This window comes from Notolabrus celidotus, chromosome 15 (genome assembly GCF_009762535.1).
Source record: "Notolabrus celidotus isolate fNotCel1 chromosome 15, fNotCel1.pri, whole genome shotgun sequence".
NCBI lineage: Eukaryota > Metazoa > Chordata > Actinopteri > Labriformes > Labridae > Notolabrus > Notolabrus celidotus.
Window position 1 is genome coordinate 21,732,425 of NC_048286.1, and position 25,707 is coordinate 21,758,131.

The following is a 25,707-nucleotide window of genomic DNA, read 5'->3' on the forward strand; positions in this document are numbered from 1 at the left end:
CACAATCGCTCAACAGCAGCAATATGGCTGCCGCCGCCGATTGGCCTCAAACAGCTCTTCAGAAACAGATGGGTGATGTCACGGATCCTATGTCCATATTTTATACAGTTTATGGTACAAATGAAGGAAAAAATGCCAATGAAAAACAGAACATTAGTTTCATTCTAAATAGGATAATGATGTACAGATGAACATATTGCTGTTAAAGATGTAGGACCAGCTACTCAGACAAAACAAAACGTTAACTGATTTAAAATATCAAGTGTAGTTTTCACATTGATTTTAACACAATAAATTGCTGTAAGGTTCTGCTGACAATTACATTCTCTGCAGAAAAACAGGGAAAGAAAAAGTAAAGAGTCATTATCTAATATTGGATCTCCCCTGAAGATAATCGTGGTGCAGCCCTTCCTGTCTTATTAAGGCCTCCTTGCCTTTTTTGTTTTAAGGGTATGCTCAGATTATTTCAGTGCACACTTATCTCCCCAGTTCCTGTCAGGCCACAGCTACATTGTCACTCTATTGGAAACTATTGGATGTAATATGCAACTTGACTTGTAAGTAGAGGGAAACAAAAAGGACCACAAGGCAGTAATTTGAGACTTTCACTGTAGACATTATGGTGGGAAAAAAGGGAAATTCAACGGTTCAATCGATTGGGACCGAGTTTGGTTTGATAGGGTAATTAAGGACATGAATGATGAATTAGAGGATTACTGTGAGACATGCAGGCTTTCCACACCACACTGATTAAAGAAAGAATAGGTTTCATTTGTTCTCTAATTCTTCTTTTTTACTCAGTCAAGGAGAAATATTACAATTTCTATTGTACTGACAGAACACACAAAAAACGCCTGCACTGAAACTTTATACTCATCATTGTAACCAGAGGACTGCTGAGTACTTAAAAGCTCCAAATCCTCATTCCTATTAATGCAGTACTAACTAATTATATTAGTGTAGCTTGGTTACTGTGTTAATGTTTGTTCATACACTTCTGTGCATTAATTCTGACTGCTTTTGAAAATTCCCATTTTTCATGTTCATACTTTTACAGAGGGGCTCAAAAGCCCCTTCAGCCATGACAAAAGCTTTGCTCCCATTTTTTTAAATGTGTCTGCCAGCAACTTTAACCTCTCTGCTGTGACTTCGCACTCTTTTTCCACAGCACCATACACAGATTTGCAACTATTTTCCACAGGGCATGCCTTTAAAATTCAAACCCTTTTACATATTTTTACACATCAAGTATATCATAATGAATACTTTCCAGAAAAGAAAATCTATAATTTCTTCAAAATAGCAGATGATTGCAACCATGACTCAACATTTTCCCCTTGACTGTTTTCTGCCATTATCAAGTTCTTACAGTTAATTTCACTGATTATATGCAACAGTAAGTTTAGGGGAGAAAACATCAGAAGTAGTAATAAAGGGAGGGATATATTTGTTTGGATGTTGAATTCAAATACCCAACATTGTTTGTATAAAAGAAATGGACAAACAATCATTTATTTTTGGAGTATTTGAAATCTTTAGTTGGATGTTTTGGATGTCACCATCTAACTTTTTGGAGCCAAATATCTTAAAATACAGAATGAAACTTGTACCTGTTGTTTTATCAGATAAAGTTGTATCATCGGCATAATAAATAAAATAAATTCCCATTACAGGTGATACGTTATTGAACCAATATATTCTGAAACCCTAAAACCAAGTCTCTGTCTGAGGACAACATTTCTTCAAAACTCCTTGTAGAATATAGTTTGTTGTTCAAAGCAGTCTGGTGATGAAAATATAGCTCTAATATAGTATTAACTGCACCCCTATGACCTGTGGCAGCATATTACCTTGTGATAAAGTTAGTGATTTGATTAAAGGACACAGTCAGCAGTTCATAGGAAATATCCATAATTACACTGGAGGTTTAATGTTAGGCAAACCATGAGGACAGCATTTTCATTTTTTGAGAGCATCTTTCAGTGCATTTAATCGCTGATCCTAAAAAATGATACTTGTATTCCCTTTTCAAGCAGAAGATACAGCTCCAGGATGTATCTTCTTCACAAAAAGACACACAAGCCTTTTGTCAGACCCCTCTTTGTTACTGTGCTGGGCTACAAGCTCTGTTGAGGACTCCATGGTGGAAGTAATTTCCTGCTCTCTTCTTGTTAGCGCACTATTGCAGCAGATTTTGTGCCATAATTGAATCAGATATCTTGCAGCTTAGAAGATATAGCAGACTTTTTTTTTTATCTTTTCAGTCCATTATTTGGGCAGATTTTGTTGACGTTAGACATTGTGAAGAGGAAACAGAACAGAGTGGCCGGGAAGAAGCTGGATAAGGGATGGCTGTTGTTTGAAAAGAAAAAGAAAATCTGTCTTGGGTGTCTCATCTTTTATCTGTCTTTAATCTTTAATCTTCCCTGGATTGGGCCTTTGTGCTGCCTACTTTTCAAACCTGGTAATCCTCATCTGTTTACCCACAATGCCTCAATATTATCACCAGTTTCCAAACAAAGTGTGTTCAGTTTTTCTTCCTCTCCATGACGGCTCTGAACTGTCACTCTTAAGTCTTTCCAGCTCGCTCGCTCAAGTGACATTTGATAGAAGCCTTAACCGTGAATCCAGGAAAAAGTCCCAACAAATTGACAGGCTGACAGTTAACACCTGTTACCTGATACCACTGACAGGTAGGTGGAGCGAGAGAGAGAGAGAGAGCGATGTAGAGAAAGAGAGAGAGGGAAAAGAAAGACACGGTTAAGTGGGTTTAGATGGCAGATTTGCCACGGCAGACAGTGACAGATATAAGATCTGAGACAGGCGGTATGAAAAGTTAGAGAGAGTCAGACTCGCAGCAGATGCAACTGAGATGTGAGTCAGCAACAAAAATGATAAGAACCAAACAGATGTCTGCCAGAATACAACTTTCAGGACCGGAGGAGATTGAGGGATATGACTATAAGCTGGCGGGCTGTCATGAATCTCGCACTTACCTGGCAGGGCAGGTAAGTGCGAGATTCGTGCGACTTAAAGTGTCAAAACACTAATGATGAATAGTTAAGTACTCACTTTAGCTAGTTAGTATTTAGCCAGGAGAAGGTCAGTGCGTATGTAGCTGTAATCAAATCCAGATCCATCAAAATTCAGTTTTCAATTTCAAAATTCTGTTGAATGAGTGCAAGGTAAAGTTATACATATCTTAAATGTAAAGATCCGTTATCAGACTTAATTGCCATTTTAGTTTTTTTGCAACAGCAGAACAATATTTTCATTTGACCTGACCCCTGTTTGCATTTTTTTCCCCCATGCAGAATTTAAAGGAGTAATGAGCGGATATCTTAAACCCCCCCCTGTAGCTGTAGCCTGCAGGTGAATGCTGGCATGGTGGTAGTGCTGAAAGCACGAGCACACCACTGTCCACTGGAAATGACAGAGCGGAGGTAGAGACAGGAACTTTTGCAGTTTAAATAGACTACAAGATTATGAGGTGAATGTGACAATCAATCAATCAATCTTTATTTGTATAGTGCCAAACAAACGCTATATCAAGACGCTTTTACAAACATAGCAGGTCTAGACCATACTCTATGTTGAATTATTAACAAAGACCCAACACCAAGGCAGGATAAGATCCAGTCCCCTCTTACTGACTGGACTCGATCTTATCTAATCTTAATTAACCATGAGAATTGCACCTTGCAGTATTTAGCTTGTTACAGCTGCAAGGAAAAACGTCCTTTTAACAGGCAGAAACCTCAAGCCGAACCAGACTCATGTTAGATAGCCATCTGCCTTGTCTGAGTTAATGTTGGAAAGAGGGATAGAGGAGAAGAAGAATGAGAGAGAGCGATGATGGTGATGAGACGGATAGGAGTAGTAGTAGTAGCTGTTACCACTGGAGTCCGGCAACACAATATTCACACAGCATGACGCATCTCAAGTGGGATCAGTGCAACTCAAGTCGTCTGCCTGAACTACGCCCCGAGGCATAAGTTCAGAAAATAAATAAAATATATGAGATGCTAATTGTAAAAATTTGCCCCATTGACCTGGATAAAAGACTGGGTTTTTTCCTTGAAATACATCTGAAAAAAAAAAAACGGAAGGTCTTGAATTTGAAGTAATTCATTATATTGTATTTTTATAAACAGACTTTCCCACTTATCTGTAAAGTTAGGGTTCCTCTAGCCTCTACAATGCCTGGGGGGTGAAAGATAGAGCGACATGGTGAACAAAGATGCACAGAAGTAGGACAAGTTAACCAACAACTTAGGTGTTTCGGTGCCTTTCTGAGGAAAATGAGATACGTTTCTCTGAAAAGAACAGCTGTTAGTCTTGTAGGTTTTGGGTCATACTCCAGATGTTACTGTTCCTGATACTGACACTGAACTGAGGCCACATTATCCAGACTCCAGGCAAAATAATTCTCTCTATATATATGGATTTAACATTATTTAGCTGATATAATGCCCTGCCAATTATATCAGTGTTTTCATAAAAGCAAATGGTCAGTGCTGGCTGGAAGGAGACAGCTAATGTTTTGGAAATTGGCTGTTAGTAAGGGTTTGATTTGAGATCTGGGTATCTTGGCCAGCTGGGATCTGGATTCAACCTGGAATCAGTTATTGGAACCCACCCTCATCCAGAGAGAGCACTGCACAGTACGAACGGACAAAAGGAGACAAATGAACTCATTAATTTTAGAGAACTTACATTCATTTTGCTTTATTTATTGTTAAAAGTAGGTTGCAATATTCTCCACAGTGCTGCAATAGAATATCAGGAATAAAACACCTGAAACACTCAATTTTTAGTGTTATTGTACTGTTTTATTTTTGAGTAGAACACAGTTTGGCAGTCATCAGATGGTTGTTTTACTGGTGTGACAGTTTGTTCTCTGATTTCATAAAATCAGATATCTTTTAACAAAAAGTGGAACTTGAATTTGTTTACACAAGAAATTGTGTGAAAACTCAGCAACCTTGTTATTTTTTATTTTTTATGTCCGTCGAGGTGCGACATGAGTAATCCTTCCTTCTTAATTCGAGATTTAGTGGATGAGCTATGATTTCTTCTCTAAATGATTTGAAGGATATAATTATTATATAGAGAGTGTTTTGGCACTTGAAGTAAGCACTGCTACTCCTCCTTTAGTATGTACAGTATAATCTATAGATGGGTATTGATATATTATATTATTTAAGTGTTAAAAGTCTTGCTAAAGTGGTTAATGGGGTTCTCTTAATTGGTAAATGACAAATGATTAAGGAATGTCCACGAAGATTGAAAAATTGAAGGCAATCTGAAGTAAAATCATAGGTTACTAATTCCTAACTCTTCAGGTATTCGCCTTCTATTAGTGTAATATTTAAATGAACACCTGACTGCTGACAATCATAAAAAGTAGGGTAAAGTCATTGCAGGTGTACAGTTTGGAGAAATAAGGGTTCTGTTTATTCAGAAAACAACTTCAGTTAAATCAGGGGAGACAAGTTAGTGAAGTAAAGATAATATTTATTTTACAAAGCGTGGGTAATATTTAATTTATGAGGATGTTTTTGAGGATGCCAAAAATACGTTCATGATTTATTATCAGAGTTTCTTTGGTGATTGAACTCTACGGGGAGATAGGTTAATCAAAGGGTGTCCGTCTGAGCGGCAGCAAAACCCCATGGACTCCAGACACTGGTGGTGGAGGTGTTGCAGATGAAGTGGCTGATTGAAACTGTGAAGACTTGGTGGCGATGATGAGATGGTTGATGCATAGACTGAACAGAGATGGCGAGATTGCGGTCGATGTCGTCTAAATGATGAAGTTGCCAAATCTGGGTGGTGATGGGGAGGTGGAGGGTCGTACGCAGGGCGTAAAATTAACTTTTTACCTCATCTGCCATTGGCTAGTGACCTCCAAAAATGTACCGGCCAAAAATATTTTTCACCAGCCTTATTTGATTTAAAATAGTAACAGCCTCATCTATTTTCCAGTTTTCTTTGGAACGTCGTATAGTGACATTACAACGTTTAGCTGTCTGTTCCTCTTCTTGATCGTCTCCTGCCTCTTTGTTTATCCTTGCTTATCCTTGTGGGGGCTTCATGCCAGGAATGTGTTGCCACATCTTCCTCGAAACGCTCTTCCCTCCGTGCGTCTTCAAGCAAAGGGAATGAATAGAACTCCAGTAGCTGACGTCACGCCATTCGTACCTAATCACAACACCAATACGGCACACCGCAAGGGTTAAAATAGCCTGACAGTCAGCAGAAATGGGCGAAAGTATGAAAACAAAACCTCACATGTATTACAAAATTTTCAATCAGCCACTAACGTGTGTGTTTTTGTTTAACACGACAAACACATTTTTTACCTGTCATTGGCACTCGGTGGGTGTTAATTTTACGCCCTCGTCGTATGCATCAAATGAATGAATAAACTGAAGGAAGGGAGCCATATTTAAAATGGGCAGCAGCAAAATGATAGGCTAACAATGAGGGTGTGTTGCAGTGCTATTGGATAGGTATTTCCAGGTGATGAGAACAGCTGATGAGCACATGTGAGTGAGCATGGTGGAGTGAGTACAATGAATGAAGAGAAAAGAACAATGAAATAGCATGCATGGAGAAGTCTTCCTGTCTGAGCTTTAGGTAGAGCTTCACTCCAAAAGTGAGATTTAAGACCGACAAGGCAGAAAAGCAAAACAAATATCATCAGAAGATGCAGATGTGCATGGATGCATTTAGAAATCTATACAGTATATTTTAAACACACTGTAGACTGCAGTGAATAGATTTAAATGATGCTGACATTCAGTTTTCATTCACTATCATGTGATAAACTGGCGTGTCCAATTTGTACTATTGTCACTTATGTCTTCCTTGTTGAAGGATTTAATTTGTCCGCAGCGTATAAATCTGTCCAAAATGTCAGCATTAATTCTCAGTTCCCACACTTTTCAAGCCTGCTTTGCGTTTGCAGAGTAAAAAGTGTCACTGAAAGTATATGATGCAAAACTAGGCATAAACAGATGGAGGAATCAGTCACTCTAGCCAGACAGGGCGTGGAATTCCCATTTAAAGTCATTTTGACGTGTTGCAGATTGTTTTGAAGTTAGTTGAAATGAGTACAATCGGTACACGCTTCACGATGGCTGATCATCGCATGAGGTCCAAGTCGGCAGAGTGGAACTGTTTCTTATTCAATCCAGTCAGTCACACTGCCATCCATTTCTCCTCTTTCCTGCTGCCTGCTGCTTTCTGTTAATGGAGATATCACCTCCTCCCTCCCATCCTCTCCCATTTCTCTCTTTGTTGTCCTTTTTCCTTCCACTCCACTTTCACTTTCGCTCCTCTCAAGCCTGTCTGTTGTGCCTCTTCATTGGCCCAATGGGTGAAACTAATTGACAGCAAGCAATCTCTCAGTGCACTCTGAATCCTGTTTTTCAAAGGAAAATAACTAATCACAGTCATTGTTGGTTATCCAAGACACGCTCCCACCTTTTCTCATTGTACTGTTGATCAGTGAATGATTCATAGAAGAAGAGGCGTACAAAGAAGAAAAACAAATGAGCATTATTATTGATTGAAATTCAGGGGGGCAGGAAGCTGAGTTTCTTTTTAGCAAGGCTCAACATTTCTTTATACTGAATGCCAAGCCCTCTAATGGCAAACTATTGACATTTTGAGACTCCCCGGGTGTCGTTTGGCTCTGGAATCAGGAAATGCCACAGCTGAGGAGAAAAACATAATCAGGGAGTCGTACAATTCAGAATGTTTGTGTTAAACAGTAATGACACCTATTATTTTGCTGCAAATTGGTTCTAATGAAAATAATGTTTCTGATCAATCAAATAAAGGAGCAGGCTAGTAATTGGCGGCACACGGCATCAAATCTCACAGAGGTCTTTTTAGTTGAATGCCATGTTTACATAAGCTGGATGTTACCCAATATGAATGTGATCACAGTAAACAGATTCTGCATATGAAGAGAGAATCTGGAGGCAAAAAAACAGACTTTTGGTCTCTTGGGTGTTCTGGTTTCCATTTGTAGTCCTGAGTAATATAGTCAAATAGTGTTTCTGCAGGCTTTAGCTATGTGCAGAAAAACTGTATGGGGAGTTGAAGAGGCATATAATCAAGGGTGTAATTCAATAGTGGAACCTTTTGGCTATCCTCCAGTGAAGATATTTCTGATGCTTCTGCAGTACAAAAAAAAGTAAAACATAAAACAGGCAACTGAGAAGCGCATAATGCAACAAAACTCCAGTCAATATGAACAACACCTCCTTTCACTCCCTCACAGTGAATATATCAAGCTTTAACCTGCTGCAAGCACACCAGGTGGCAATCTCCTATGTTTAAAAATGTAGCCGATGGCTAAAGGCTGATTTATACTTCTGCGTCGCCCCTACGCAGCAGGGGCTGACGTGAACATGAGCACCAAATACAGTACTTGTGCGTTCTCTCTGATAGCCGGTCGCCTGCTTCCGGCCCTGCTACGATCTCTGTTTACTTTTCCACAGAGATTCAGAGCGTGTTATGTTAATCCACAGCTGATACATGCTGCTGTTTATCATACAGACATGATTACAGGGAAGAATAGAGAGGAGGAGATGAAATACACTCCGATGTCCGGGATCCCTGAAGTGCTGTAAATGCGGGAAACACAATGCTGCCGAGCGGACCAATCACAGGGCTTGAGTACCGTGTCAATTCTATGCGTAGTTACATTTTGGAGGAGGTGCACGTCAGCTTAGGCCTCTGCGTAGGTACGGGAGCTATGCAGTCCCTGGCGTAGGCTATGCCGTCGTTTCGACGCAGAAGTATAAATCAGCCTTAAGTGCAAAAGTATGCAGTTCCTTGAGTGTCCACTTGAGGCTGGCTTAAAAGAACAAGAATGTCCAGCTAACTAACTCTTTTCTTTTGTCAGACTTTTTCTATAACACATCAACTCTATTGTTTCATGCTTTTTGTTTTGGTTATCACACTCAAAGTTCAATCTAGGTAAAGGTAATATTTCTCCAGAAGTGTAAATCCTGTATGTCTTGTGTAATACACACCAGAGCATGGATTGCCATTTTCTCTATTCAGATCAGTTTAGAGTTGTTGTCATTTTCTGTAACAACTCCACCCACTCACCCTCCATATTCTCCATAGGATTCTGCTTACTCATCACATCCATCCAGAATTAGAAACCTGCTGTGTTTCATCTCACACTCACAAGGAGATACAACACAACCACACGCTATTAACTTCCTCAGGTACATCCTTTCCTCTCTCTGTGATTATATGTTTCTTGCTCTCGTCTTTCGGCACTCAGCTCGCCATGAGAGTTTGTATTTGTTCTCAGTAGATTTAGTCCAAGACCGTCTAATCTACAAACACTCTCAGACACTGGCACAGTCTGTGCTCAGAGATATCTACATAACTCTGAAATATATTTTTTTCTGTGACTGTAGATTGCTATGTGCATAATATATGGTGCCAGTGGATCATAGTGGTTTACTTTCCCTCTGCAGTCAGAACCACGCAGGGAAAAGAAAAAAGGGGAGTAGTGTGTCACAGAACAGCTTTAGCATATACGTATCTCAAACATTGTTGTTCAGATAGGAGAGTGACCTTCAAAAAGTCTTGATGAGATTGTGGGCAAAGCCAAATCAAATCAAAAATCTCTGTAAACTAATTGCCTTCACAGTTGAGGGACAGGCTTTATAGCTCGTTGTCGGTGGAGATCAGAGTTTATGGCCCAGTTAATAAGTAGTTAAGGAAAACACAACACTTAAAAAAACAACAATCAGCACTGCCTGCAAATCTAACTGTACAAGGAGGATGAGTCCTGGGAGAGAGGGAGTGGGAAGAATCAGCTGCAACCTTGATCTGCTTAAAGTGCAGGACTAATACGCAGCAGTCAATATGCCTAATTACTCTGTTCTAGCTAACTGCATCTTAGACTTCAACACTGGGACTGTAAAAGTCAGAGTGGATGCTCATAGCACTTACCTAATGTTATGATTTTGTTCCCCTGCTCTCAATGGTGTTGGAGTTTCTAGTGCATTCTGTAATTGTATACGTGTATAGCAATTTGCTGTAGATGCATTTTAGCTGTTAAGTTATGATTTTTATCATGTTTCTCTGTCCTGGTCCCTTAAACCCATTAATGGATATGTTATGCATCAGGGACTGTATTTCAGTAAAGGATTGCAGGTATTACATTCCTGCAATTTTGGCACTTATAATCAGAGCTGAGTGATATTGAAAAATGTTATCACAAAAACATTTTTCATAACAGTCGATATAGGTAATTATCACACTAAATATCAAATCATTATTTCATGTAATTTAAAAGGCAGGCTTTTACTCCAGAGTGAAAATTGGAGAGACCAGACAGCCTGTAAGCTTTGAGTTTAGTACTCTGAAATGCTTCTTGAATCCCTCATCTTTGTTGGTGCTAATAGGAAGCAGGTCTTCGGTGTAAGATGAGATTTATTTTTGTTAAGTTCTAGTTTGTAGAGTATTATTTTTCTCAGGTTTAGATAATTTGCACTATTAATTATTAAATAATGTATTATTTCTTTGCAGGTTTATTGCGTTTAAGGCACATTAGCGCCCCTTCCCTTTCATGTGGTTGGGGGGTGTAATTACAGGTTTAAATATGTAAAAAAAATAAAAATGTGCGGAAATTAAAATTCTGCACATATTTAAAATCAATTTAACTTTAATTTGATTTACAATGATCCCATAAGACACACAGCATAAGTTTGCATGGTTGTGTACAGCACAGACAGAGGGATAGTATGACCGAAGATGCCACATCAGTCGGGATCACTTGCTCTTCAGCTCACACTCCCCACCATACATTTGGGTAGGTGTGCTGTGCCTAGCGGAGACCTGTCTTACATTCTGAGTTTGATTAACTGTTGATCACACTTCCTTCTCAGCTGCTCAGTGACTGTATTGAGCTAATGTTTGCATAAGCTAAAGTTAATGCTCTCGCACCATTAAGCAAGTGATGGTGTAAGCTAACGGTAGTATGCACTTGGCATAGCTCAAACACGGAACATTAACTGAGTAGTTTGATCAGCATTTGCAAACTAATTTGCAAGCAAATGCTTATGTTAGCCAAACCAAACACTCAATGTCACTCTGCAGTGTCGAATGCTGTGGATTTTTTGACCGGTACTTGCTTGCGTATGGTGTTTAGTTTGATTTTAAGAGGCTGAACTAGACGTGACTTCATTGTTTTTTATTACACTGATCTAGTTAAAGCTTTTAGTCACTTCCAAAACACAACGAGTGCTGTGAAGAGTGTGTTTGATATGTTACTCCTAGTCTGCCTTATTAGTTTAGGAAATTCTTTGTCAAACACCCAACTTGTGACTTAGTGAATAACTACACAGAAAATTTCCTGGTGCTATGGTTAGGTTCCCTAGACAAGGGGTGTCAAATATACGACCTGCGGGCCAAAACCGGCCCACCAGAGGTTCCAATCCGGCCCGTGGGATGACTTTGCAAAGTGAGAATATTAAAGAAAAGTCATTAACTGCAATTTTCAATTAAAGTAATGGCTATTTCAAATTTGTCCAACAATCAAACAGCTGACTGAGCGCACCTGAACGGCGCTGCAGGAGTTTTTTTCTCAAAGTGAGGAAAAAGAATATTTGCAGTTTGCATAACCCAGTGGAATTTCATAGACTTTTTGGACCCCTGCATACAACACTGTCCAGCAAGCAAACTGTTCATGCTGGAGCAGGGGGGGTCCATAACAGTCAACTTTACCTTCTTCATTATTGTAATCTATCTATTCTTTTGCTGTAGACATAACACTGTGTGTTAAAATTTGGACTTGTCCTTCTTTTATATTCTTTTAACATTTTATTATTTTATGATTTTACAACTGTGGCCCACTTTTTTTTAAAAGTTATATTTTGGGGCATTCCTGCCTTTAATGGATAGGACAGCTGAAGAGAGACAGGAAATGTGGAGAGCAGAGAGTGTGGGAGGACATAGTAAATGGCAGAGGCTGGAATCGAACCTGCGACCTCTGCGACGAGGGCTATAGCCTCTGTACATGGGGTGACGCTTAGACCGCTAGGGTGCCACCAGTTCCGGCCCACTTGAGATCAAACTGGGCTGTATGTGGCCCCTGAACTGAAATGGGTATGAAACCTGTGCCCTAGACCATATGGACTACCAGATTTTTCAGCAGCCAGTCGCCTATTTTCACATCTGTATAGCGTTGAAACATTTTTATGTCTGGTTACTAGATTATTAAGCATGTTCATGGTCATTTTGCGGTAATGATGAAACAACATGGAGGCTACAAAGATATTTTATGATGATGAATAACACTGTTCATGGAGAGGAGCAAACAGCTTCAACCTTACACCACATTGCAAGTGTACATGTATGTGACAAATGTGATTGTAATACATGAATGAAAACATTTCTTTTTAGTACCATCAATCCAACATTTACTTGTATCTACCATGTTTTGCGTAACATAATGTGAATTGGTAATTGGCTTAATAAGGCTTCTCAAATTGTTGATGTTGAGGAGGTTATCCACTGATTTTCCAGTTGGGAGGTCTACTTTTCTTATATTTTGCCTGGGTTTGTTTGGGGAATAGGCAGCATATGAGTTGGATGGCATCTGGGATTACGTAGGGAAAATAAAAAAAATTTTTCTGCTGCCACATAGTAGGGAAAGGCGTGTGTAAGTATATGATGAAAATAATGGAGAAATAACAGTGAATGTTGTGTCCTGGCTTGATGGACATCCTTGGTCGGTTGACACCTTGTCTTTTACAAACAGGCATTAACAGAAAATGTTAAAGAATCCTATATAATAATATTCTGTACGCTCATGCTGTCAAGGTCTTGTCATCTTCATATAAGTGTTGTCATTGTATACTTCTCACTCAGGAAGCAGTGACAGCTAAAGCTATATGTTGAAGATATTTTCATACACAATAATGACTTCAACTGGTCTCTTCCATTATGACTGCTAATCTGTTTCTTTATTATAATGGAACCCTCTTAGCTTAGTTATTAATGGCTGCCAATTGATGGAGGAAGTGTGATCCAATGAGATTCACTTTTTGCCACTGAAGCAATTATCACTTTCTAACAGAGCTGAATGGCTCTGAATCTGCAATTACTGTAAGGCTAACAGCATCACACTTTCCAATAAGGACACATCACAAGAGGAGACATGTCAGGAGAGAGGTGATTTCTCTTAACAGCCTGATTAAAGAAAACCAAGGATAAACGATACTGTGTAATGGTGGATGCCTGTCATAGTGTCAGGGGAGACTTACAGAAATGTGGAAGCCTTTAAGCAGTAGAAAAATCCCAATATTTTGAGTCATCTTTTTTTATTGCTTTGAATTTTTTGTAAAGTCAATACCCAGCCTGTGAACAACATTTATTGAATCAAAGTCAGCAATACTTTCTCCTCGCTCTGTTAATGAAGAGAAGGAATTATCTCTAGGCTGCATGCTTTAACACCAATACAACATTTGGAAATTGGATGAAGACAGCAAATATGATTAATACAAAAAGCAAAGCTGTATTCATCAGCCTCAATGTTAAAATCCTTTTAGTCTCAGAAAAGAGTACAACTTCTTAACTCCTCATAGATTTCCCACTATTTTTTTTTATCAGAGATGAATCTCTGACTGATCACTGGACAGCTCCTTAATGCTCTATAGGAGCTGTTTAAATGGTTCTGTATTTGTTTAGTTGAAATTATTTGGCAATTTGATCGTCAAGGGAAAAGGTTAAGCACATTACCGTGCAGTTTCTCTACATGCTTGTGTGACCTTTTGCAAATATTGGATGGTTTTGACAAAGGAGAGAGAAACACAAAACACAGAGTGAATGAGTTAAATGTCTCACAAACATTACCTTCCAGATTACGGTCAGGTGCATTGCTTCAAAGTGAGCATAAGTTGTGTATCCAAGTTTTAATCGACTCCATCCCCCTTGTATTCCTCCTTTCTCACCCCAATGCCTCCAGTTCTTTATTTTAAATTTTTTTTGCTAAAGTGTTGCTTAACGATACAAGACGGGTGAGAGACAGGACAATACCATACACAATATACAAAAAGTGAAAGTCAAGACAACAAGTGAACATTACAGAGAATAATGTGTGTGTGTGTGTGTGTGTGTGTGTGTGTGTGTGTGTGTGTGTGTGTGTGTGTGTGTGTGTGTGTGTGTGTGTGTGTGTGTATGTGTGGGCAAGTAAGAAATTGAGTTAATATAAATAAAGGGATATAATACTACAACTATTACCACTAACAACAATAATAATAATAATAATAATAATAATAATAATAATGATAATAATAATAGTATTAATAGTATTAATAGTACTACTACTACCACTACTACTACTACTACTACTACTACTACTACTACCACTACTACTACTACTACTACTACTACTACTACTACTACTACTACTACTACTACTACTACTACTACTACTACTACTACTACTACTACTACTAATAATAATAATAGTAATTAGTTCGATTTGATACAAATTAAAAAGAAATAAATGAACAATAATTACAAATATTATAACTAAATAGTAAATAATCATAGTCATGATAATAATACCGGTAATAATATCAGGGCATTGGGAGGTCATTGTACCTCTGCACATGCTCAGTCTGCTTCCTCACCTCTTGATGACTCTGAAGTTTCCCCATCATTACGTTATATTACTGGAATGTGCTAGAACTTATTTCCCACATTCTATGTTACTGATCCTCTTCAATCCTTTCATCCTCCTCTCTGATATTTTTTTAGTGAGCGATTTTTATTTATTTATTTACACTGCATTAGAGAATCTCTGAAATCCGTATAGATTGCCAAGTACCTCATTTTATTTGCACGAAGAGCTAAAAGCTTTTCTACCGCACAGTGTTCCAGGGTTTATCTCTGCAGATTACCAAGTATATTTTGGCAAGCATAGTCTAAGGAAGTATACCATCCCACCCTAATGAGCCAGTTTGCTAATTTGGATGCTCATACAAGACACACCTGGCAGCTCTTCAGTCTGGGGTTAATTCTGAAGGAGGCAGGTTGTCAGCTTGACAGCTAATGTCTAAGACAAATAGAGACAGATTTCAGAATCAACAACATCTCTTCCAGCCACTTCTAAAGACAGGTTTTACTGTGATATGATGTACTTTTTTTCTATCACTTCTTCTTGCACTCCTTCCTGACACTTCTTTTTATCACCTGATTTAAAACTTCTCTGTTCTCTCTTTTTTCCCTCGCAATACACATCTTGTCTTCTTTTCTTCTCAGGGGTGTTGTTGTTGTCCTTGCACGGGTATCTTTACTACAGTGCATGGAGGGATGACTTTTCCCTCTTTAACATCACTTTTTTTAAAATAAACCTCAAAAAGAAATTGATTTGACATGACTTAAATTGATAAATTGATAATAAAGTGCTGCAGTGACTCAGAGAAAAAGAGCTGGGACCCAAATTGAATATAGATTATCAAGCGGCAGTGTCCCTTCAGTAATATGTTTTCATGAGCCTCAGTCCCTGGAGAAGACACAAACCGATATCTAGAATCCAATACCAGGATGGACAAGTTGTCAGTCCCCCTGCTGTAATGTTATTTACAGGAAGCACTATCTTGTTCCTGGGTGCAATGTTTCATATTACTGTCATATCAGATCTTATCCAGTGCTGTATTTGCTCCACTTTCCTTCTACCAAATGAATTAGTCCTCCCTAATATGCACTCTGATGCTCTAATGCTGTAATAATGGCTGCAGATGCTCCTAAGGAAGTGGCCAAGACGCCATGCATATTACACTGGATGGCACTTATAAACTTATTAAAGGCAGACAGTGAGTTATACTGATGTTTTTAATAACCATACCAGCAAGATGGCTCAATGAATTGCAGTGTCTGTCCATCACTTGCTCAGTACGTCACACTGGTCCAGTTTGAAACTTTTCAATAACAATCACTTAAATATTTGTATTGTTTACTTTCACCTTGAATCTTTCTGTAGCGCCAACAATAGATCAACATTTTCAGTTTTCCTTTAAATATTAGTGATGCGTGATATGAATTTATTTTTAGTTAACCAACCAGTTATCTTTCTTTATAAGGCCGTCTCCAGGAGCTGCCGTCTTATTTATACTCTTTATTGACTCCTAAAGTTGTCAGTGGCTGTCATCTTCAGTACCATGGACAATTTCTTTTTGTCGTTCCTCAGACTCGCTCTGTCTTTGGTAAAAGTGCTTTTAATGTCTTTGCTCCCTCATCTTGGTTTGAGCTTCAGGGTCGCCTGAAACTGGATTGTTTAATTTGATTGGAGGATTTTAAAACTAGGATAAAGGGTGATCTGATCAGCTTGAGCACATGTTTTAGAGCTTAACACTGCTAACATATAAATTGATGTATTAGTTACTTGTCACTATATGTTTTATCCTGTTCTATTTTGTGAAACTTTTTATGCTGCTGTCTTGGCCAGGACTCCCTTGTAAAAGAGACTTTGTATCTAAATGGGACTATACCTGGTAAAATAAAGGTTAAAATAATAATAATGATAATAATAATAATAATAATAATAATAATAATAATAGTAATAACCTATTTCTGATGGATGATACAAATACGATTACAGACATTGTTTCACATTTTGTTATTTAAGAAAGAAAATCAGACTTTTCTGCAAACCTGATTATAAGACAGTGTTGAATATTCTATACTTGTCAGTTCTGACATTCCTATATTTAATACACACACACACACAAAGAAAAGTTCAGACACTTCAATTATAGTTATATTTCACTCTGGCAAAGTGAAAAAGGAATAATTATACTTTTTACTTACAACCTGAATACGTAGGTTTTCATTTTCCATTTTGCCTCAGAATTTGGATTAAATACGGGGTAGACTATATGTGGGTTCCAACTACACGATTAGCTTGAAAAATCCTTGGTCCTTCTACCATGGAAAAAGGTGGATCATGAGAGCTGGTGGTTATGACATTATTGGTTCAGTAGTTGGGTTTTCTTTGGTAACTTTCTGCAGTTCTCAGTTTTACATTGAATTGACACTATGGCACTTAGTGCTGAGGGATTCTTCAGCTACTACTGCTTTGGATTCCCTTCATGCATACTTTTTGCAGTGACGACTTTTCAGGTGATTTGTTCGTTTTTTGTGTTAAAACTTGACTTCTTTCACCCTCCTCTTAAAATACTTACCTCATGTTTTCCAATTGCAAATGTTACCCTCCGATGAGACAATGAAATACAGTTCCACTAGTAACTAGATTTTGATATTTTGACTATATTTTGCACATTCTTTTTTCTGTGCTTAATAGTAGAATAGCACACTGCCTCCCTCTGTGTTGGAATATGATGGCTTGCTAATACAGAAATGAAATCAGTTATTATTGTTGTTTTTAATCTGATAAAATTGTATGATCAGAATAATATTTTATTATAAATGATTCTCATTATCAGCCGATAATTTATACAACGATATATATGTTTATGTTTATGTTTATGTTTATGTTTATGCTTATGTTTATTTATTTTCACAATTAAAAGAAAATACATCCAAAAAAATAGCAAAGATAAATAATATACTGTGCAGGAACAGGCAGAAAACTCAGAGAGCTTATTTGAAGCCTCCACCCAAATAGTGTTCATATATCAAAAATGAATTAAAAAATACTAATTAACACATATAAAGACAATAGCTGATGCTAAAAATAAAATAACATACGAATATACAAAATTAACAATTAATATAAATACAGTTATTATATCAACAGAATTAAAAAGTACAAAATGTGAATATGATGTGTATGGACACCTACTCTATGAGAATGTGGTTGAGCATGATGCGTATAATAAAGTAACAGTGTAAATATCCTGTATCCTTTATAAATATGTCACCATTTACGGGGCGGATTAGAACAACATTTGATAAAAGTATTCATAAGCCTCTTTCACACATATACAGCACTCCTGAAAATTAACTTACGGTGTCTGAGTAGGGTGCATGTGTGAAAGCAGAAGACCACCTCGACACTCAAAACTGGAGAAATCCAATTTGTGAATGAAGCAACGTGGTAACAAGTGAGTGGGCAGAGTGGTGACACCAAAATTGAGTATTTTGAGTTGTGTGACAGATAATCTCCCACTGTGTGGTGCATGTGTGAAAGTAAGTTCCGGAAAATATTTTAGAAGAAACATCCTGAAATAAATGAGAGGGTACAGACTCACAGATGATTTCAACTGAGACATAAGTGTGAACTACTTCCGAGTTATTGAAGTTGGATTTCTCAGACGCAGATGCACAAAGTGTTTCAATATTTTGTAAAACCATTAATGATTCCCCCGAAGAGCTCTTATAACCTTGATGATACTTGGTTTTACTTCGTCCCTCCATGACTATAATTTTCTCTAATAAATGAGCAATATCTGCAAATAAAATGTTGTAAACTTTTGTTTTTGCCCAAATTTTAGCATGCTAATATTCAAACCTCCTCAACATCAGTATGTTAGCATGGTAACATTAGCATTTCAATCTAAGCAGCACAGTGCATGTCTACATTATACGGAGTCCTGGCCTTGTTTTGGTGGCAGATTCAGAGATTAGCTTAAAATAAAATTAACCATGAGCAACACAGACGTGTATACAATTTTAACAGGTCAGACTTTGTCTGTAGACAGCTACTTCAGGCTACATTTTTCCTCATCAATTGCAAGCTTTCCTCAAATTATTTTCATTTCAGCTCAGCACAAGTATTTCAAGGATGAATACCTTCAAGGCATCGCTAATGGCTTTACACTACTACATGTCATGAAAGCCATTTTGGAAATAGCCCATTTCCATGGTCTGATGTGTGCTCTTTCTACAAAACAGCTCTTATATTACACTTCCTCTTAAGAGTCACAGCTCTGCTGCCTCCACCACCCAATTTGTTTGGGATAAATGTAAGACCTTGAGCCAGAAATTGAACCTGCCATCCATGAGTAAACTGCGCTAGCTGTGGGCTGCTGCTAGACTTAGTGAAGACATCTTTTAAATGTAAATGAAATGCTGTGTGAGCATGATGGATTAATATGTATTTACATTTGCAAGTTCAAGCTCATAGAAGTGAGGACTCACTTTTATGATGCCCACATTAATAGTCTGTTTTATGGTCACATTAGTGCCTCAGTCTAATACGGTCCTGGTTTTGAAGAGTCTCTTTGTAAGATTGATTCAGTTCATTTCACTCTGCTTTTGGGAGGGTTTTTTTCTAACACAGAGGAGTAAATCCAGAGACTGTGAGTACTCTATACGGCTGTAGCTGCACCTACAATACACAATGAAATTGTGAGTGCTACTGTACTTTAATGCACTGATTTTCCACCATTAGAAGTCAAATATTCTAGGTGTTAAAATGCTTTTACACCTCTCGAAAACATAACTCGTCTCTCGACTTCCAGCCGAGCAGAGTCCTGCTGTTTGCTGCAGTGCTTTCTATCTCCTGCAAGCATGAGATGAGACTGCGAGTATGAATAATGTCTTCCCTTGTGGCTCTCTTTGGCTCCCTATAATCCACTCTATACTTTGGTCCCAGCAGGGCCAGAGTTCTATGTAGGAGGATCACTAGTCGTCAGCCTGTCTGAACTGAATGAATGTTATGAAAGAGTGAATAAGAAGCAATATTCCCTCCTGATATTTGCTTTGTTAATTGTCTCTCATGTCATCAGAGAAATCCAATGTGAAACACATGCATGGTCACGTTGTCAAACGAAAATATGAGAAACCAGTTTTCACCCTTAGGTGGCGGGCCCATTGTCACTGTTTTTTGCATTAAGCGCCTGTTTTCTATTCAAACTCAATGTGATTCAGCGTTTTCAGCGCTTAGCATCCTCAGCGCAAAAACGCCCTCAGCAACAGCTGATTTTTGTCACAGCGCTCCAGCGCTCTCAGTTGAAAAATGTTCAACTATTGGAACACAGAGGTCACTACTTGATCACAAACCAATCAAAATCAAGAAGGGGCGGGACCTCTGAAATCAACTTTGTCAACAACAATGGCGGAGGTCCGTACATAGGAGAAAAGTTATCACACTTGTTTTTTCGAGGTACAAGTTACAAATTAAGAGCTGCTGCTAATGCTATGACACGATTCCTATCGATAGTTTTTACAGTTTCTTGATGAAATGCCATTGAATATAAGCAAGTATGAAGCATACAAAGCATTTTAAAACAGGCCTAACAGGGAAGCGGAAGTGCCGCTGGAATACTTTCGTAAACTAGCAACAGTAAACGCTGGTGAGCAGCGCTTTGAGGTCCTGGGTGTTCCCAGCGGACACGGCACCTTAAAGATGAGTTGCTGGTTTCCCTTTTATTTTTGTTGCTTTAATCAAACTTCCCTTCCATACTCAGGCCAAATATGTGTTTTCTTATTTTCTCTGACCCTCTTCTCTAAAATCAGCATGGCACCAAGCAGGGGGAGAAAATGGAATAGTAGGACAAAAGCACTGAAATTTGTCCAAACAGTTGAAAAGCTGTGAGAAGGTTTTAGAAACAGTTTGATGCATTTTAAATCGCTGCCAGCTGGACATGTCATCTGCTTATTGGCATGAGACAAAGCTTTCCTCTTCAGTGGATTGAAAGGTCAAGTTGACATTCCAGCTCCTTGCAAAGAGTGACACTTGTACTCCAGGGAAATGAGCTTGTGTATGCGTGTATGGTTGTGTGATTCTTTTATGGTCTCTATCTACTTGTGGGGTCCTGATGTGAGTAGTGGGAGGGTGTTTAATTTACAGTGTTAGTAACTATGTGGTGTTGATCTGTGTTAATCTCCAGCTCATCCTGAGTTTCAATCAGATTTGCTTTCAAGTTCTGGATTTTGTAGAGCACTTGCAGAGAGCAGGGAAGACAGCTACGCACTGAGAGTGTGTTATAGGAAAGGGTTTGGCAGCCAAAACACAAGGCTGTATATGGAGCTGGATGTTGTGTCAGTATGCATAGGGTTTTTTTTTGTCATGCACCTTGTAAATTAATAAACAGATTTTTTTTGCAGATTGAATTTTGCCAATAATTTACATAGAAAATAAAATATAAAAGAAACTTTTGCTGAGTAACCCCTGACTTAGATCAGGAGCTACCAGTTGCTCTCGGGCAAACTTTGGCATGTAACAGTTGTCTCCGTTTTGGACTGGGTCTGTTCATTAATTGAGCTGAAAGAAGCCTCAAAAGAGTCATTGCAAGATTCAGGTTGTAACGCTGGAAAATGTGGAAAAGTGAAAACAATGAAGCTGATGTGAAAGTCCAAAAATCCCCCCAAAAAATCCCAGAGTGTCCACTTGAGGCAGGCTCCCAAAGAAGCTAAGGAAATCCCATTAGAGCCTGTGTTAAAATGCCTATTTTTAGAGTAGAATTTCACATGTTTCGATTGTGATTAGGGATGCAAATATTTACAATTCTCTGTGATAAATCTTTGGAAACATTAACGATCAATTATTGATTAATCATTTAAAATAGAACATGGATGTTTCCATAACAAAAACAAAAACATACCAAAAGCGTTTTTTCCCCAAAATCATATTTTCGTCAGCAACAAAATTTACTGCATAACTTAAGGTATTGAATAGCTACCAATCAAATAAATGCTTACAGCATTAACACGCTGATCATCAATGTGTGGACCAGGGTCATAAAAATAATCTCTGTGGACGCATTGTCATATAAAGTAAAGGCTCAGACTGCAACATATGGATTTGCTGCAACGAGAACTGAATAGAAAAATATATCAGACTTACACTGTCCAGTTTTCTACCTACTCGTTCTTATTGAGAAAAATAAGCATGCAAGTGCAATCGGTTCATAACCAGGACATAGAGCTCAGGCAGCTCTGATGTGCTGGTCTGCAGACATACCAGTGTGCCAGCAACATCAGTGCCATCCAACTTTCATGTCCATGTCGGCAGTAGTTGTGTATTGCCCCCCATCCAAAAAAAACTTGTGGCTCACAGCCGCAGCCCCCAGATGAGCGTCTCCGCTGTGCACAACACCTTTAGCCAGCTGATTCACATTGAAGCATGCATTCAAAGTAAAGGTTCCCTAATAGCTAAGTGTAATATGAGACCTAATGGTATTTGTTCCACATGATAGAAAATCGTAAAAAAAGGGTGTTCAAGTAAGTTCTTAAACAATGAATCTATACTTAATTAATTGTTAACATCCCTACTTGTGGTACATGAAATGCCTCGGTCTCCAGACCTCATTTCAGTCAGACAACTCACGTTTACTTAAGATTAAGTTTATTGCAGCATACAGTATTGTGTTTGGTGTATGGGCTCCGAACCTCATTACTCCTCGTAGATTATTTAAATGAAGACATTGAGGAGTAATGAGAAAGGACTAACCCCCCTCAGAGCCTGCAGGTGGATGCCGGGGAGGAGGTGGGTACAAAGTTTGCACATAGCACTAAGCAGGATTGAGCAGGAGCACTGGCAAAGCAGAGGCAAAGACAGGGAGACTTGCAGCTTAAATAGACTGCTAAATGAGGATGTTGAGATCAGCTGATAGAGAGGATGATGACGTGTCAGTATGAATGAGCGCAACTTGAGTTGTCTGCCTGAACTAGCTTGCAGGCGGCGCTCCATTTCTTTATTTGTAACAGCTGTACGGTGGTGAATTGATTTCAAAGCCCATTCTTTGTGATTACACCAAAGCTTGAAGTTAGGCATGTACTACCAAGGCACAGTGAACCATAGGGAATGGAAATCAAGAACTGGTTGGAATTTCCCACATCTCCATTGGATTGTAGCTGTTTGCTTCTGCTCTACTTCTTTGACGGTGTCTATAGCAGTGTGAAGTTGGTTGGAGTCAACATTTCCAATATAGTGGCTGCCATCTATGGGCCTCTTAAGAAACCCATGGGCGACATCACTAAGATTATCAATGTTTTACACAGTCAGTGGTGAATGGGAGGCACAGTAATACAATGTTTTGTAGAGATTTTATGAGCTGTCCTGTTGTTTGTTAAAGTCATGGTATCAGAAGTTTTAAAGCTTTAACGCAGAGACATGGTTCCTGACTGTAGGAATTGGCAGCATAGCTATCGAAGGGGAGCCACATCAACACTCCTTAGGCCAACAAAAGATGACTAAAGACAAGGAGTTTACAACATTAGAGGCATAAAATAAGAATACAAGAGGGAGTACCAAAATTGAATGGGTCTCTTCTTTCCTCATAGTTTTTTCTCCACTTGTAAAATTTAGGAATGTGTATTCTGAGGCTTTGTCAGAACCATTTAAAAAAAGTCAATCCCAAGTGTGACTCTAAAAAACAAACATCAATAACTTTCTCTCACATTGTTCTTCCTCAGACTTCCATTTGTCTTCTAGTCATTTGTAAAAACTCAGGAGATCCATCACAAACTTTGGGCATGAGGTTTCCTCAATGTTTGTGTAATTCTCTGTCCTCTTGAAGTGACTCAGCATATTTAGGTATAATTAAAGGCAACAAAAGCATGAAGATTACAATAATGCTCTACAGTGAAATTAACAGTTGTTCCATCTTTTTCTTTGTCTTTCACAGTGAACAAGCACAAGCCATGGATAGAGGCGTCTTACCATGGAGTGATCACAGAGAACATGGACACGGTGCTGCTGGACCCTCCGCTTGTAGCTCTAGACAAGGACGCCCCGGTGCCCTATGCTGGTATGAAAAAATAAACTCACAATCTCACTTACACGCACTAAAAACATCTGCTGCATCCTGAAAGTATGCCACACATGCAGTAAACACATCCTCCCACACACACACAAAGGGGCAGAGACGAGGATGCTTCAGCACTGTGTTCAGGCAACTGTGGCAACTTCACACCAGCAGACAAAAACAGATGATCCAACAGTTCTGTGTGCTCGCAGTTTGTCATGGAGACTGAACTCCATTTATCACTCTTAGCAGTGTTAAACAAATGCTTTTCTCTCCTTTTTTTTCTTCCCTAAATTCACTTTTCTCTTCTTTTTGTGAAATGTACAAGTTTCTGAATCTTACAGAAGTTAGGAGGGTGTGCAAACTACTGTGTAAGAACTTTGTTTCTGTGTTAGATCATTTTTAGCACATTGTTTATATCAGATTTTCTTATTGCAGTTGTCACAATATATCATTGTAAAGCCTGTCAGGCTTCAACTGTTCAAGATTTAAAGCAGCTAAATCCACAAAAAGGAGGTTTTTAACCGCTCCCTTTCAAAAAACAGTCATTGTTGGGCTTTTATTACACCTTTATTTGAAGAGGATAGGACAGTGGATAGAGCATGAAACTGGGGAAAGAGAGTGGAGTGTGACATGCAGGAAAGTGGCTGCAGGTTGGAATCAAACCCACCCGCATGCCTCAAGAACCAGCACCCCAACTGCTCTCTTTTAATTGCAGATGGAGCACTGAAAAGTGACTGATTCAACATTCAGAGGTTCATTAAAAAACTTTTATTTTTCAGGTTTCAGGTATTACTGAGTTTCAGGTACTTACTAGAGATTTAACTATATCAAGATATAACAATGTATTAATACCTCCAGAACAAGTCCATGGTATGATGTTAATGTCAATATTTCAAAAAGGCAAATGAAGACTTGGAATAACATACTGTTGATAAAGCCCTGAGTAGTTTGTGACGTCCACTCTTGCGTGGTGAGTAAGATGCACTCTGTTTTCTTGATGCTCTGTATATCTTTAGCCTTTGTCTCTTTACAAAGAGATGCTAATAGTGTTTGACTAAAATATAGCCGTGATGGGAATTTATACTTTCACTGTTTTCACGTGTTTACAAGACTGACTTCTTTGTTGTTGACCACAGAAAACGCCTGTAGGTCTTTGGATGTGTATAGTGATACATCTGATGATCTCTTTTACACTGTTATGGGGGAGTGAGGCGGTATGCTTTCTTTAGCATCTGTTTGGCTGGCTAGATGGAGTCCCAAGGAAATGCTACATTCAAATTCATGCTAGTTTTCTGTGACTATCAACCCTAGCTTTAACTGCAGTTGTTGGCACCCCTTCTTCTTCTGCTTAATTTTCATGGAATTGGAGGTTGCATCCATGTGTGTTCCTTAATTAGGATTCATATGCAACATATATTCAGTTACGTGATGATTAAAGTGACTTGTATTTGTGTTTGGATTATGTGATTTTGCTATGTGCAGAGCAGTATACACCTATAATGAAGCACTAAAGGTTTGTTTTGGTCTAAGCGCCAGTATCTATTATTTTTTAAAGTTCTACAAGGTGGGAATACATGGAATATTGTCATCAACAGAAAAATCAAGGAGTCTTCACATGCACACAGTCTCTTTTTGGGAGTTTTAATTGCAGAATAAAGATCTAAAAAATCCAGACTTCACTTAAGTTGACCACATATACAAGAAACAGCTCATGAATGTCTTGAAATTCTGTAGAAAACATGGAGTTCATGTGTAAAAGGGGCTTCAGATTTGCCCTGCACTCAGTAAGGTTTTGTGTCTGAGAGCACTTCAACTTAGGGAGATTACCCTTAACTGTGAAATTCCTTAAATAACACGTGGAAGGTAACTCCACAACAACATTTGCTCTTGTCATATTTTCATTTCTCCTTATGTTTGAGGATAAACTGACAGCTTTTAACAGTTTCCATAGAACCAGTGTTGTCTGGCCTGTCACTGAGCAGGTACGCATGTAGTAATC

General features: G+C 38.5%; 1 protein-coding gene across 2 annotated transcripts in view; it reads left to right on the forward strand.

Annotated features, from left to right (window-relative positions):
* clstn2 (calsyntenin 2) overlaps nucleotides 1-25,707 on the forward strand; it is a 209,173-nt gene that overhangs the window by 80,380 nt on the left and 103,086 nt on the right. For both annotated transcript variants that reach the window (XM_034703752.1, XM_034703753.1), the window contains one exon: nucleotides 23,586-23,708. In XM_034703752.1, coding sequence (XP_034559643.1) covers nucleotides 23,586-23,708 — 123 coding nt within the window. The remainder of the gene's footprint in view (nucleotides 1-23,585; nucleotides 23,709-25,707) is intronic.